At 35.7% G+C, this 16684-nt stretch overlaps 1 protein-coding gene across 1 annotated transcript in view; it reads right to left on the reverse strand.

The window, feature by feature from the left end:
• Nucleotides 1-4028: 4028 nt before the first annotated feature.
• Nucleotides 4029-16684, reverse strand: part of STARD4 (StAR-related lipid transfer (START) domain containing 4) — a 13751-nt gene continuing 1095 nt past the window's right edge. The window contains exons 2-7 of the mRNA XM_008587850.1: nucleotides 15851-15938; nucleotides 11245-11358; nucleotides 10167-10216; nucleotides 6163-6289; nucleotides 5177-5291; nucleotides 4029-4273 (exon numbers count right to left, since the gene is read on the reverse strand). Coding sequence (XP_008586072.1) covers nucleotides 4044-4273; nucleotides 5177-5291; nucleotides 6163-6289; nucleotides 10167-10216; nucleotides 11245-11349 — 627 coding nt within the window. The 5' untranslated portion in view covers nucleotides 11350-11358; nucleotides 15851-15938 and the 3' untranslated portion in view covers nucleotides 4029-4043. The remainder of the gene's footprint in view (nucleotides 4274-5176; nucleotides 5292-6162; nucleotides 6290-10166; nucleotides 10217-11244; nucleotides 11359-15850; nucleotides 15939-16684) is intronic.

The following is a 16684-nucleotide window of genomic DNA, read 5'->3' on the forward strand; positions in this document are numbered from 1 at the left end:
ATCTCACCTGGGCCTCTTTTATAAGGGTACTAATCGTAACATGAAGGTGACCTAATCACCTCCCAAAGGCCCCACCTCCTAAAACCATCACCTTAGGGGTTAGGATTTCAACATATAAATTTGGGGGGGAGGCCCACAAACGCTCAGACCGTAGCACAAGATTTTTCATTAAATGAGGAAAATAAACCCCTATTTGTTTAAGCCACCTTCATAGTCATATTTTCTATTATATACTACCCACGGCATCCCAAACTGCTTTCTCATAACATAGATCATGGGTGACCTTGTAATTATTTCCAGCTTTTTAAATTCCAAATGAAACTATCACAATTCCCAATCAAGTTAACACAATTATTTGAACAATGTACAATAAACCCTGTCCATGTTACTGTAATAAGGGCAGAATACATTCATCATTTGTCATGGTATATAATAGCAAACAAATTTGCTATTTGCTATTGCACAGATTTCAGCAACATTGTGGCTAATATTACACAAGTTATTGGCAGGAGATTAGCATGTGTTGTTGAGTTTATTTTTCCAGGTTTATATTTTCTTTTATAAGAGTTCAAGAAGTTAAATTACATACTTTAAATTCAGATAGGTGAAACTAAGTATTTGGTCAGTACATAAGGTTAAAGCAACTTACGCAGACAATATTGATCAATTTCAAGTGTCTAGAAATTTTTATTCTCATATTTCATAGCAATTTAAAAATAAACGCATTTTATTCATAGTAATACATACTCATTAGTTTAACAAATATTCTAGTTTTACATATTGGTTCATAAAATAAACTTAAAAAATAAAATCTATATACAGTACGACTTTTATTGAATTGCAAGAGATAAATCTTAACTACACATTTAAAGTCTTTGGAAACAATGCAACAATGAAGAAATTATAACTCCAACTTCCTGTACTCTAGAATTAATCTGTTTCCTCTATGCTCAAGTCTCACCATCCCTGGCTTCTAAAAGTCAAATAAGAAAGACACGGGAGATGCATCAGACAAGTAATTATATAGCACAGGTTTTAGTGGAAATTTGGTCAATTGCCTTAGCCTCTCGGAGTTCCATTAATTTATCTATAGGGTTGGGATAGCTGCTGTATCCATTTAAATTATAGAGGCAACCTAAATTATAGAGTTTTTAGCTTCAGATGTTAATTTAATTCAACCCCAGTGTTGATAAAATGTCTGTCCTTCAATTAGAAAACAAAGAGGGAGGAAAGAAGGAAAGAAAGAAAATTGTATTAACTGAGATAATTTTATACATAGAAATCTACAATTTCAAATATATCCTACCTCAATGAACACTGAAGTGAAGAGACTTTTAACATTTACAATCTCTCTAATACTCTAGCAGTTTATATTATAAAAAGCTACAAAACAAAATTCTCATAATTATTTTTGCCAAGCATTGTTTTAAACTTCCAGGGTTAATCAAGAGCTATCAACACAAACTAATAAGTTAGTCTTGTATGAAACTAATTCCCTTAAAAAAACAGATACTACATGCTGAAAAGAGTACTTTGCCAAATATTTCCTACATACACAAGTTTCTAATACACACTAGCTATAAGCTACAGAAAATAATCAACCATATAACAGTACAGCAGATTATATTCTTTCATTTTATCAACTGCCCTATCTTTAAAGGAAAATATTTTTGGCAATAATTTTTATTTTATTGACTACTACTAACTAATTTATTTTTAAAGTTCAGACATCCTACTTAGCAAGTATTGAAGGCTCTAGAGACTAGAAAAAATTTCTATTTAAGAGTAATTCCATGAAATTGTCTACCTCAAGTTAATACATATACTATAGAACTGTGCTATTAAATACAGTAGCTGCTGGTCTTGTGTGGCTAATGAGCACTTAAATTGTGGCTAGTCCATATTATTAAAATATATACCAGATTTCAAAGAGTTAGAAAAGAAGAATATAAAGCTATCTCAATAATTTTTATATTGCTTACATGTTGAAATGGTAATATTTTAGATATATTGAGTTAAATAAAATATATTGTTAAAATTAACTTCAGCTGTTTATTTTTATTTTTTTTAATGTGACTGCTAGAAAATTTAAAATTATATATATGGCTTACATTATGTTTCTGTCCTATAGCACGGAAGCAGTAGACTCAATTACGTTAATATCAATCCCAACCCACATTGTTAAATTTCTGTATCATTATGGTATTTCAGATAACATATTCAATACATTATCACAAGGCTCCCAAGCTTAGAATCACATACACATCTACTCTTTTTTTTTTTTTTTGTCTTTTGTCTTTTTCCGTGTCCGGCAACGGATCGCAACCCTCAGTGTTGCCCCCGTACCAGACAGGGGACCGGCAACGGGATTGCAACCCTCGGTGTCGCTCCCGCGCCTCGCTCAGCCAGTGAGCGGGAACGGGTCTGTATGTGGGATCCGAACCTTTGGGCGGGAGCGCCGCCGCACTTCCCAAGGGGCGCACTTATCCAGTGCACCACCGGGCCGGCCCCCACATCTACTCTTAAAATGCAAACCAAACAAAATCTATTATAGTCTTTTTCCTCATCTTCTTTATACTGGCAACTGCAATAAACTTTGGTTAGATATGAACCTGCAAATGACAAAAGGGACATTTTGGGGCAATGGAAATGTTTAAAACTAGATTATGGTGATGATTGCACAACTATAAATGTATGAAAAAAAATTACTGAATTACACACTTAACATAGGTAACTTGTATATTATGTAAATTATAACTTAATAAAGCTGTTTTTTTTCTCAAAAAGAGTACACAGCAAAAAAATGAAATCTAGTCATTTGGATAAATCTAAGAATGAATTCGTTATATTGTTCCAGACTGAAGTTACATCACAACTGTGAATGTTTATGATGCAGTTTATAATGCTTTATGGGTTGAGTGACACTTTAAAAACTGAAACATGTACAGAACATTCATTGAATTTGACTTTTTAGAAAGATGACTCTCTACTGGTGATTACAGGATACCACCAGCCATTTCACACAACCCAGACTACTGCTCAATCAATGTGGTGCTCCCAGTGCATACTTGGCAGTTTTTTATATTTTGCTGTTCATGTATAAATGCTTTTAAGATTCCCATACTAAATACTCATAAAAACACAAGTGTGTTTCCAAAGATATACAAAAAAGAATGCTATCTAGATATCAAAACCAAATTGTATTTGAATTGTACCTATAGTTACTATGATATATATTCTTTTTCATTTTTGGTCTTCATACTTAAGGTAGTGCAATTCAACTGTCAATAAATATAGAGAAGGGCTTTTATACAATATAGAGAAGGGCTTTTTTCTTTTGTCCAAGACAGTGACAAACTCATGAACATATCAAAATTAAAGCTCTAGCATCTAACTTCAAGAAAAATTAAAATTTTACAAAATGTTCATAAAGCTCTAAAATAGGTGATTTTAACCTAAAGTTTGTGCTTTCTCTAATATCCAAGCAGCCAAGATATCCATACTGAGGCACTATGCGATTTCTTAAGAGTATGGGTCGGGGCCGGCCCGGTGGCGCACTGGATAAGTGCGCCGCTTGGGAAGCGCAGCGGCGCTCCCGCCCGAGGGTTCGGATCCCACATACAGACCGGTTCCCGCTCACTGGCTGAGCGAGGCGCGGGAGCAACACCAAGGGTTGCAATCCCGTTGCCGGTCCCCAGTCCAGTACGGGGGCAACACTGAGGGTTGCGATCCATTGCTGGACACGGAAAAAGACAAAAAAAAAAAAAGAGTATGGGTCAAAGAACTATATTTACTTCTCTGTGGATTTCTGTCATACTCTCCATTCACTGCCATACCAAACGATGTGCAAATAACTCTTACAGAATACTGAAAAGCCCTCTTTTAGATAGTTATTTACATTAGAAATAAAATAAAACATTGTACTACTAAACCAAAAATTTTTTTCTACAGACTATGCAGAAGAGATGAATCAATTTTCACAGGCCATGAAGCTGAGAGAAAGAGTTGATTCAGGCGATCATAGCACTGCAAGTTTAAACATATTATACCTTTTGTAAAGCTTTTCGTAAATCACCATAGAAGGTGGTTAAAGTGCTTGCCATGGCTGTATCTACCGCAGAGTGAGGAATCATCCCACGCAGATCTGTTTGAATATAGCCTGTCAAAAGACTCTGATTTGGACTGTCTTGAAGTGGAACACAAAACCAACCACAGGGATGGTTATATCCACGGACAAATTCTGGTCTCTTTTCACTCCAGTCAAGACTTACCCCTACAACGCAAATTTAAAATAACACTATTAATAGCAATGACTGATATTTATCTAAAACTCTCATTTAAAAATATTGCCAGATTTCTTATTTAAATATTTTTCTTCTTATCCATATAGATAAAAATGAAGCCCCAAGAGTGACAATCACAGAATATAAAAAGATAATTACCAAGAATTCTGACAAGGGGGTGGTATATAGGTAATAGGGAAAGTTCTAATCCCTTCAGAACAGATGACATTATGCCATCTTGATAACTCCTTAGAAAATACAAATCTTGGTTGTAGCAGTCAGGCCTCAAGGTGTCAATAATCAAACCTATAGTACCACAACTGTTCCCCACAAGCACTACCATACTCAAATTTGGTAAAGGCTAGTTAAGAATAAACAAGTAAATGTTTATCTACAACTGCCGACTCGAGTATATACATAAAACAATATTAATTTTCCTACAGGTATATTTTAGAAAACAGGAACCTTCCAATGGCAGTACTTTTAATCTTGAAAAGGAAAATACAACATAGCTAAAGGAAGGAAAAATATTCCAACACACACCAAGTCTATTTTTTCTATGTATATGACCAAGAAGCTGTTTTCTGAGAGTGAATTAAAAGGAAATTCATTTACAGGATCCCTTTCTTAGAGGCAGTCAAGTGAACTATATTTGCTACATGCAACCTAAAGAATACCATGTAACTAGGAACAAAAACTTAACAGAAAGATTTCAAAACCATTCTTGATATTGCTATATTACTCTCTAGAATTTAGCATTTGCAAAAAAAAAAAAATTAGTGATTACAAAATAACTGAGGTTTCAAAATATATCTCACATAGGAAGAAACATGCAGCCTAGAAAACTCATATCTTTAAACCAAACTAAAAGTATAAGGTTTTGAAATTATTACCACAGGATAAAAGCCCTTCTTTATAGCCCACAGTGTAGGAGAAATCAACAAACTCTCTTGGGGAAATTATATTCCAAAGCTGACCAGCAGTAGTATAACGCATCACACAGCAATTCTGAAAATGAAAGGAGGTAAAACAGGTGTTATTACTATAGGAAACACACATAGATTAATATGTCATAAATCAGTCTCTAGTAAAAAACTAATCATCACTTAAAATGTTTTATAATCATTATAATAACAATTCTTACAGTTATTTTGATAGATCTAGATCTCTACTTTAAATCTCATTGCTATTGTATGGACATGAAGAGGATATATAATCAAAATATAGAATAGCGTTACAAGTTACCCAGAGTCCAGATCTATAATTAAATACAGTCACATTTTATTTTATATAATAATCCACATGCAATTAGGGGGTGTACACTATTTTTGAATGTTTAAGATAAAGTCCACAAATACCTTGACTACAACAGTAAATGTTTTAATAAAAAAATTAAAACATGGCAAGAAATGAATTAATAAAAATAGAAAGAGTGCAAGCCATTTTGGCTACATAATTCTCTAATGCATAAGATGGCATTTTTATCTTTAGTCTTCGATTTTTCGCTTAGTATTAATGGAAAATCTATACACATTTACCTAGAAATCTAAATATGATAGTGGTGTTTTCAGAATTTTAGATTTCAGAACCGAACTGAAGCTTTACAATTAAAGATGTTTAAGATTTTCTTAAGCAGCAAGGGTAGAGCTACTGTGGAAAACAAACTCATTTCTAAGACTCATTAATTAATACAAGGAAACTCAAGCTTTTTACAAGTCAGCACAGGATTCCCCTGTGATATCTTTGCCTTGACTACTAGTCTCAAAGCAATAAATAGAAAGAATATAAGTGTATACAAATGCTCATGCTCATGTTTTCACTCACTCATGCTCTCTATCACATACACACAGAGTCTGAAGTAATGTTTCTAAACAGATACCTCTTCAAAGTACTCCAAAATATCCATTGACGTCATTAAGCTGTCCCAATCCAAGCGACAGGGCCCAGGGCGTATATGGTCTATTATACTATTAACAATGTCATCTACAACACCTTGGACTTTGTATCTGGATACAGAAAAAAAAAAAAAATTAAAGTCAAATGCCATTAGAATGAAAAATTCCAGCATGTCCTCATAGTTTCGAGCTAACCTTGAAAGTAGGAGTAAAAATTAATGAAGGATTTTTTAAGAAATTAATCACAGGGGCTGGCCCGGTGGTGCACTGGAAAGTGCGCCACTTGGGAGTGCGGCGGCGCTCCCGCCAAGGGTTCAGATCCCACGTGGAAACCAGTTCCCGCTCACTGGCTGAGCGTGGTGCGGGCGCAACACCGAGGGTTGCGATCCTGTTGCCGGTCCCCAGTACGGGCGCGACACCGAGGGTTGCGATCCCGTTACCGGTCAGTAAAAAAGACAAAAAGGAAAAAAAAAAAAGAAATTAATCACAACAACTTTTCTGATAAATTAAGTTCTACCAATTATTTTAGTAGAATGTACCCTTTGTCCTCTAATCTAATAAAGAGAACTGAAGGCTATATTATCTGTCATCATGAACACATTAAGGTCCCTTCATGTTACAGTGTAGCCAAAAATACTTTATAGCACACTAATGCTTCCATTTATTTTGTATATTATTCTTTCCTCAGTTATCCTATAACAAATTAGTACATATATATTTTTACCCTGATTTTTAAAAATATTTTATTAGGAAGAGAAAAATAGACCAATAAAACAGAACACTGAGGAACTAACTCATAAATATGTTGGAACTTGATATATTTCAAAGGTGACATTACGTATCAGTGGAGAAAGAATGTACTATCCTATAAGTGATGCTTAGATTCAATACTTATCCTTATGGAGAAAATATAACCTGAATCCTTACTTCACACCATTCAAAACAATTAATTCCAGACAGATTAAATACCTTTGTGTAGAACGTAAAACTTTTGAGAAAAATTTTATACAAGAGACCATCTTTGTGACTTCAGAATACAGGGGGATTTCCTCAACACATAAAACAGACAAAAACACAAATACGAAATATCAGGTTAAAATTTAAAATGTGCGTACCACACAAAAAATAAGTAATGTTTTTAAACTAGCCATAGACTGAGATAAGATATGTGCAATGCATATAAGCAGACATAGAATTATTATAGAGAACACGTGAATAATTCCTATAGACCAATAAGAAAAAGACAATTCAAAAGAAAGATGGCCAAAGGACATGTTAAGATTGGCCTGAAATATCAATAAATATACAAAAGATGCCTAACTTCACTAGTAATCAAGTAAATACTAATAAGATATCATCTCATTCATATCGCTCAGATTGGTAGAGATTAGAAACGTAATAGCGAGTATTCAACTGAGGGGGATGAGAACTCTTGAAGTGTAACTTGAAGTGTTACTTTACAAGGCAATTTGACAATGTCTAGTAAAGTTAGATGATGTACATCCCTAAGACACAAAGAAAATTACACATATACATAAAAAGACATATACCAACAGGTTTACTTTAGCATTGTACTTTATAGAGAAGAACTGGCATCAACTAAAAATCTATCAATAGACAAATTTGCAAACATAAATACATTGTGATATTTTCATATAGAAATAAGAATAGATTTACAGGTAACAATATGGCTAAATCTTGAGGACATAATATTGAACGAAAAAAATTAAAGGCAAATTACTAAATGAAACACACACACAAACGAATATTAAAAAATATAACAGACAATGCTTTTTACTATATATGTATATATGACTGTGTGGTCAAAATATGAAATGGGAATAATACACACAACTTCAGGACAGTAGTTACTTCTGGAGAAGAAAGAAGATAAAATAAGATAGACTGGCTTCAAGTGTATCAGTACTTTTTTCTTTTTCTTTTTTTTAATCTGAAGTTGTTTAATCATTTAATAAATATGTCAAGCAAAACTTATATTATCTCCCCCATCCTAAATCTGTTCTTCCATCTTGTGTTCTCTAACTTGGGTGACACGAATTAATCAAGTCACACAAATTAGAAATCTAGGATTCAACTTTGACTCTTCTTTTTCTCCTAACCCCATTCCCAGAGACAGAAGTAATCAGTCACTATGTTTTTATCAAGATGATTTCCTAAACGTAAAGTCAACCATTGACTCTCTCCAATATTTAAATTAATTTGTGGAGAAATTATAGCTATGCTTGGAGAGGACAGGAGAAAAATGTTTGTTCCCCCCCCCCCCCCCCCCCCCGCTGCCACCACCATCCTTAAATCTCTTTCCCATTCATTTGCCCTTTTCAACTGCCATACTACTGCCTTAGTTTGAGCACTTTGTGTCCAACTCAACACTTCATCAGTTCCTACTTCTTTTAATCACACATTCCTTTAAGAACCTCAAAAAAGCCACAGATGTCTCTCATCTGTGTTTATATGTACTAGATGCAATTCCCTCTGCCTAGAATATAAATCAGTCCTTCATTCCTTAAGAAATACCTATTCTTCTTCTCAGCTCAAATATTAACTCCTCTATGAAGTCTTTTCAAATCTCGAAGCACAGTGTTCCTCTAGCACTTTTGACACTTTTCAACACTCCCTTATCCAAAGGATCAACTTCCACACTTGCTTACAATGCTTAATTCAACTCCAGTTTCCCTCACCTTGTCATAAACATTGTATAACTCATCTTTCTGGAAATGTTTTATCTTTAGTATTACACTTTAGAACATTCTGTACACACTAAGTGAAGCCAGCAGTTTCATTTTTAAAAAGGGCTGAGTCCTAAGGATGTGAACATTCTACTTCAATTACACAAGGCAATTGTTTCCACTGGCTTTAAAAAGCATATAGACAAAAAGGAAAAAAATAAATTAATTAATTTTAAAAAAGCATATATATATATAAAGCATATATATATATATTTTTTTTATATTTATTTTATTTGTTTGTTTGTTTGTTTATTTATTTATTAATTATAGGCATAATTTATGTTCAACTATAAGCAAACACCAAAAAAGGGAAATAAAAATCATCCATAATACTACCATCTAGAAGTGAATATTTGGTGTTAAGTAAAAATATTTTAATAATAAAAATATATATTTAAAATAAAGCCACAATTGTGCTATATACAAAGTCACTTCGAAAAGTTCATGGAAAAATAGATTTAAAAGATAATATGAATCGTTCCATGAACATTTTGAAGATCCTCTCAGACAGTTTAGAATTTTGCTTTATTCACTTTATGAGCATTTTCTTATGTTATTAAATAATCTTTGAAAATGTGGTTTTTAAAGGCTATATAATATTCTATCACAGATGTCTCATAATTTAATGACTTTCTACTACTGATTATTCAGGGTATTTGTAATTTTAAATATTATAAATAATGCTATGGATGGAAGAGCAAGTACTTAAATCACTATCATCTTTCTGATGATTTCTTCAAGAAAAAAATCTTAGAATAAAGTGTGCTCCAGCACTGTGTAAATGTGGACTATTGAAGGGTCATGAACACTATGCTAAGAAACTCAGATTTTATCAGCCATTTGATATCATTATTTATGACTTCCTCACCACCAACAAAGGATATGAATTTTTTTTTTGTCCTTTTTTTTGTGACCGGTAAGGGGATTGCAACCCTTGGCTTGGTGTCGCCCGCACTGTGCTCAGCCAGTGAGCGCACCGGCCATCCCTATACAGGATCCAAACCCGCAGCAGGAGCGCCGCTGCAATCCCAGCGCTGCACTCTCCCGAGTGAGCCACGGGGCCGGCCCCAAAGGATATGAATTTTAAAGCTCTGAATTTATAAGGCCAATTTGCTTTTCAGAAAGTTTGAAATATTAAAAGCAAAAGTCAAATTTTACTAGCAATGATCATTTAGCCATCAGGTATATACGAAGTTTAGCAATGTCTTTGAAGCTACAAAAAACTACAAGAATTTACTTACAGATATCCATTAAATTCTTCTGAGGGTTTTCGCCAAACTGTTACATCTTTCTAGAAAAATAAAACATTACATGGTGATAATTAGATAGGGAGAACCGTGGATATAAAACAAACAATTATAAGTCTAGAGCACTTATCTCTGCTCTAGAAAAATAAAACATTACATGGTGATAATTAGATAGGGAGAACCGTGGATATAAAACAATTATAAGTCTAGAGCACTTATCTCTGCATTAAACTAAAACAAGTACATTTTTAGAGATACATAAAAGTCACCTATGCCATAAAATGATCCGTATTTAAATTTCTTCTGTATCCTAAAGTTCTTCCCATCGTACTTACAGTCCTTCAAAAAAGATTTTCAGTAGCTTACTGAGACCCAAATACTGTATGATTCAGTGATGGTACTATATTAGTAGCCATTATTATTTGCCTCATTCCAATCTTATCTACTTACCATTACTGATGCCTTTAGACTATGACATTAGGAACACTACACATTTCATTCTGAAATTCTTCATACCTTTTTTTAAATTAAGCACTTCACATTTACCATGACAGTGTTACCTGGAATTAGTCACAACATTTTTCCATCATTTCCCAAGTAATTCTAAATATCAGAATAGCTACAACTCTTAACTAGAGGAGTCCTTGGTTCTAAAGCTGGCTTTGTCAACACTCAGCCATGTGATAGTTTGGGTAAGTCATATTGGTAAAAAGAAACACTAACAGGCCACCCTCACAGGCTCATTGATATATCTGAAACTATTCCAAACTAGCAATTACTATACTTCCTTAAATTGATAATGATACATTTTATTTGTTGACTTAAGAGGCTGTTCTTTAGGCTCTAGTTGCCATAAGCCTATGCTCATGTCTAATATCTAAAGAGCTAATGCAAGCAGTGCAGGATTACTACTGATATGTTTCTTCCTTTGTAAAGCGTTAGCCCACCAACTCAATTATCTGTCTTGGACATCCATCCAAAGTATGGTCTCTTGTCCACATTTTTCCATATTATTTTGAAAGTCATCAACTAATTCATTGGACAGAAGGTGTACCCCAAATATAAGATTTACCGTTTTCTTAGCAACTCGCCACTTATCATCTTCAATACTATGGTACTGGATGAGAGTGTTTTTAAGTTTAATTGCAAAAGAAGCAGCATCAGGCAGGCCTTCCATTTTTTCTTTCTGTTATAGAGAACAAGAATAGCATCAGCAAATACTGCAGTTTCCTGCAATAGACCGGTGAATCTCAAATCTGTTTTCACAATATAATCACCTGGGGGAGCTGTAAAAGATAACTATGCCTGAACCCCATTCCAAATCAACTAATCAGAATGTCTAAGATTAGGACCTGAGCATAGGTTATTTTCTGAAATCTCCCAAGGCAAGTAACTTACAGTCAGGAATGAGAATCATACATTTTGACAGTTATTAAAATTACTCATACAAAAAATAAAATGAAAGGGGAGATGGGAGGATGGGGGAAAGAGAAAGGATGTATTTCACTTATCTACATGTTGCTAACACTCAAGTATTTACCTCCAATCTCAATCTCGCCAATGAGCTCCGAAGTCCCAGATCTAGATGCTTATTTAGAACTTCAAGCCTAAGTGGCATCTCTTGCCTTCCCTGGCTTCCCTCAATTTGCATCAGTCTTCCTCATTTTAACTTCTTACTATTAAAATAGTAACTGAGCCCAGGTTCTCAAGTCAAAAGGCTTAGATCACCCTTAATAGAAATAAAGAGATTCCTATTCACACCATCATACTCGACTGCCTACAGTGGTCTAGTCACATTGGTTTTGTTTCTATCCCTCAAAAAGGCCAAGCTTGTCACTGACTTTGGGTCTTTGTACTTGATTTTTCTCTGCCTGGACTAGCTAGATCACAAATCTTAGCATGACTAATAGCAACTTCTAATGCCAATTTCAGTTTAAACTTCCTGTCCTTATCACAGTTACTATTATGTCTTTCTTTTCTGCAAGTTACTATTATACCTTTCTTTCATTTTCTTCATAGTGCTATCACTAGCCGAAATTAATTTGATTATTTATTGGTGTACTATTCAATTCCTTGACCACCTCATTCCCAACTACTAGTACAGGGGTCCTTGTCTTATTCACCACTATATCCCCACTACCTAGAACATTGCCTAGCAATACTGTTGAAGTGTTTTTACTTCAAAACAAGAATTATTTGGTCTTACTTTGTCTTCTTTTGGTGCCAGGGCACCAATTTCTTAGCATAATTCCTACTTTTCCCTATCCCCTCTCTATTCCTTCTACTGTTCAATAAAAGGCTAAAGGAGGAAAGAATTTTGGGGAAAAGCTGTTGGCTAATATACCCTCTGCCAGAAAAGTAAAACGCCATTAAAGACCAAGACACACAAAATGGCACCTGAGAAAGTTTCCCAGAAAACCTCCACCCAGAAAAATCCCCTAGCTGCCACATCACCTTCCCGCGGGCACTAAAGGAGGAAAGAATTTTGGGGAAAAGCTGTTGGCTAATATACCCTCTGCCAGAAAAGTAAAACGCCATTAAAGACCAAGACACACAAAATGGCACCTGAGAAAGTTTCCCAGAAAACCTCCACCCAGAAAAATCCCCTAGCTGCCACATCACCTTCCCACGGGCACAATTTTGCCTGCCTATGAGAAAGTCCCAGCTCAGCTTAAACCCCACTCGCTTCCCTCCCCTTCCTTCTTAGCCAATAGGAACAGTCCAGCTCAGTCTAACTGGATATAAAAGGCCCACCCCGACTCTCCCTGTGACTGCTCCCCAACTGCTCCCACTTTCGAGAGGGCAGCCCACTTGTTCATTTTGCCTGCCTAATACACTTTGGTTGAGTCCCTGTCTCCTGGTGTGTCTTATTTTGCACTCAGGCTGGGGTTTTTCCTTTCAAAAGCCACCCATTACAGAATCATCAAATTACTAAAAAGGAGATCAAAATAAGATCTAAATGTGATCTCAAGTCTCAACAAATCTCTGTGAGAATAAGGCTGCAATTGTCAACTACAGATGCATACATCAGAATCGCCTTCCTTATATTTTACAATAGTTGTTGCTATTTCTAGACGTTAGATTTCAAGGCCCACTGCCAAATAGTCTGATTAGGGGGTTTGTTCTGGGGTAGGCCCCAGAAACCTAGGTCCTTTAAAAAAGCCTCATTGATCATTCTGTTGTCCACCAGGGTTGAGGACCACTGACCCAAAAACTAAAGGTGACAGAAATAAATTAAGGTTGTAAACAATATTTAAATAGCATGAAGAGCATCTAAATTATTAAAATGATAAATACTAAAATTATGTAGAATCATGAGAAAGTATACATAGAAAATTCAGTAATACAGAATTTAGGATCTAGACAGATGATGCAAAACACATAAAAATATATAGATGCTACCCACAGATAGAAAGTGGACAAGCTCATTCAAAAAGTCTACCACTCAGGAATATACCCAATTTCCACTCAAGAGGCTGCCAATGAAAGACAGTACAATGACTTTATTCAAGGTTATGTCACAAACAAGCACAAATTCTTAAAGACGGCTTATAAAAGAAATGTGATCTATCTGTTACAGGGATCATTATAATTAAACCATATTCTTTAAACCAAAAGGTTGCCTGCCAGGTTCCTATGGTTGGCAGATAAGAGTATTTTTTCAAACTCTTTAATAGAAATCAAAGATGAAATAGAAAGCTACTAGTATCATAAGCAAACATTATCTTTGTGCAAATCCAGCACAGAAAAAGTAAGCGATAAAAGCTACCTAGGAAGATGTTAATCTGAAACTATAAGGTGCTTGTCTTAGTAATCATTAACTCTTACTGATCAGTATAAAGTTCAAGCTCTTTAATATGGCGAACATGTCCTTTTATGATCTGGCTGAGCTTCACTGCCTAACTTCTGCTCGTCCTTCCTGGATTCCCCTAAAGACTGGGTTATCTCCCCAGCCAATGTTTTCTCACAGCAACTCTGCGTTGTAATTATTCACTTGTTACCTTTTCCCATGCAACTGTAAAATCTTTTGGGACAGAATATGTGTCTTTTCAATGTTATACTCCTTATGTTTAGCATGCAGTAGAAACCTAGTGAATAAAAAGAGGAAAAATGCGTACACAATGAGCTACTAGCTCACTTACGGAAGACATCAAGATACCTAAATTGTGCCCATCCAGTGATACCAATCATCCTTGAGCTTCTGAATAACTGAAACTTCTATTACCATAATGAAACACAATTCTCAAGGAGCTCTACTGTTAAACATTTCCAAGCACCTTGTATATACCAGGTCTAGAACTATAGAAATAGATGGAATCCAGTTTTTGCTCTCAAAGTTGACTTATTCAACACTTTAAATAAACTCCAACAGCAATGACAACAAAATCTAAAACATTAAAAATTTCTATTAATAGCCTCTTTAAGGGTGGTAGAATGAGAGGTAGGAAAGGAAGAGAATGAAATATAAAATCAGAAAACTACTATCTGTGTGTGAACAGGCATGACTGAGCATCTCTCAAAATATATTACAGAGCCAAGCTGGGGGGAAGGGATGGTATTGGGATTATCAAGGTCTTAGCTCTCTCAATATAACAGGGTGTGCTCACATTAATTGAAAGGAAAGCACACAATTTGTCCTCCTGCAATCTCCAACTGTGGAGAATGTCAGGAAAGTGTTTTAAATACCATTCTGAACTCACTCTCACTAACCTTTTATTTCCTTTCTTGACTTTATATCAGGATATTCTCCAACTCTAATATTTACATGTCAGAGAGAATAGGCACCAATTAACCTTCTCTAACAACCCCATATAAAAGATTATAAACTCTTGTCAGTACTGTGGACAAGTGCTAAGTATTAATGTTCACCTCCATATTTTTTCCTTACTTTAACCTTTTTGTTCATGTTTTCTATGTCCATGTTTTTCAAGTGATCACTTGTGATGATAGTGGCTGCTGTCAGAGTGGGCAGCCTTCTCAAGTTAAAAATTCTCGAGACCATCTATCAGCACCATAATCTTGACCAATCCACCTCTAATTATTCTCAAATTAATGGCCATGTCAGTGAAATGGCCATAGGTTCTATTTTAAGTACGGAACATAAAACATTTTAACCTCTAATAAAAGGTGAATACCATAAAAACCTGTTTGTACTTAGGCAGCACGCTTAGAATCACTTGTCAAGAGGCTCAGGTATCAGAACTGTTTAACCTTCCATTACCCAATTAATTATGGTTTCACTTATGTCAATGGCTTCAATTTAACATGCATAGACTTTCCCCAACACATTGTGCAAACCAAGACCTTGTAAATTAAATGGTATTTTCTATCAACCACAAACATTTCAGCATATACTTGGTTTCCAATTAATTTTGAACTGGTAATTTAGCTTTTCTAACTCAGCCAAGTACAATAGTTTCTCATTTTTGAGACTGGTCCTTCCAAGAGCTCACTATTTAAAGAAATGGAACATGGAAGCATACCTCTGCAATGTAACTAATGATCCTGTTTCAAGTGCTCCTGTTTCGTTGGCTTAGCTTTACAACAATGCTGAGATGTTTTACAACACTCGATGCAATATTTAAATTTTAATGCTATCACGGCTTTAATTTTTAGCCCCTCATCGTCTAATCCTTTATTTAAAAAATAATGATAGTTAACATTTATTGATCACTTACTATGTGGTCGGTCCTTCTGGCCACTTTACATAGTATTATTCCATCTAATCCTCATAAACAACCTTAAGAGGCGATTCTGTCATTGTCCCTATTTTACAGAAAGAGAAAACAGCAACAGGGCGGTTAAGTCATTTGTCCAAGATCACACAGCTAGTAAGTGATAGAACCAGAATTCCACCCCAGGGCATCTGACTTCAGAGCATAAATGTCCATCCTGCAAAACACTGGAAGCTGAGGACAGACTGGAAAAGACTTTACACACACAAAAAACCTGACCTCACACTGAATTTGACAAATTTTGTCCTGGTTCTTGAACTCCAAAATTGCAGGTAATCTTTCTCGAGTGCAAATTAGGGGAAACAGTAACACTAATTTATTGAGGAATTACACAAGCTAATACACCGAACTTGGAAGATAGCAAGCACTCGGAAAGCGCTGCCTGTTCTCATCAGCATCATCTCAGACACTGCATTGTCTGAATCTACTAAGAACTAGGAAGCGCAGTGCCCTTTACAGAACGTGACTTCAGTACGTCCTCACCACAGCCCTAGAAGCAGGGTTATTACCGCCCCTCCCCCTAACAAAGGAAGAAACTGAGGCTTCATCGGCGCCAAAGTCCTTAACTGCTGAGGGTGTAGGCAGACGAAGTGCCAGCCCTGGGATCCGTGCGGCTCGCCCCTTCCCCACCCTGGGCCTGTTTCCTCTCTCACCCGAGAGGTCCACACCCGACGGGGTCCGCCGTACACCGCCCCTACCGCAGCCTCCCTCCACCCTACCGTCAGGAACAGCTCCCGCAGCACCCACTGGGCGGGGCGCCGGCCGCCCCCCCCCCCC

This window comes from Galeopterus variegatus, unplaced genomic scaffold (genome assembly GCF_000696425.1).
Source record: "Galeopterus variegatus unplaced genomic scaffold, G_variegatus-3.0.2 Scaffold4571, whole genome shotgun sequence".
Taxonomy (NCBI): domain Eukaryota; kingdom Metazoa; phylum Chordata; class Mammalia; order Dermoptera; family Cynocephalidae; genus Galeopterus; species Galeopterus variegatus.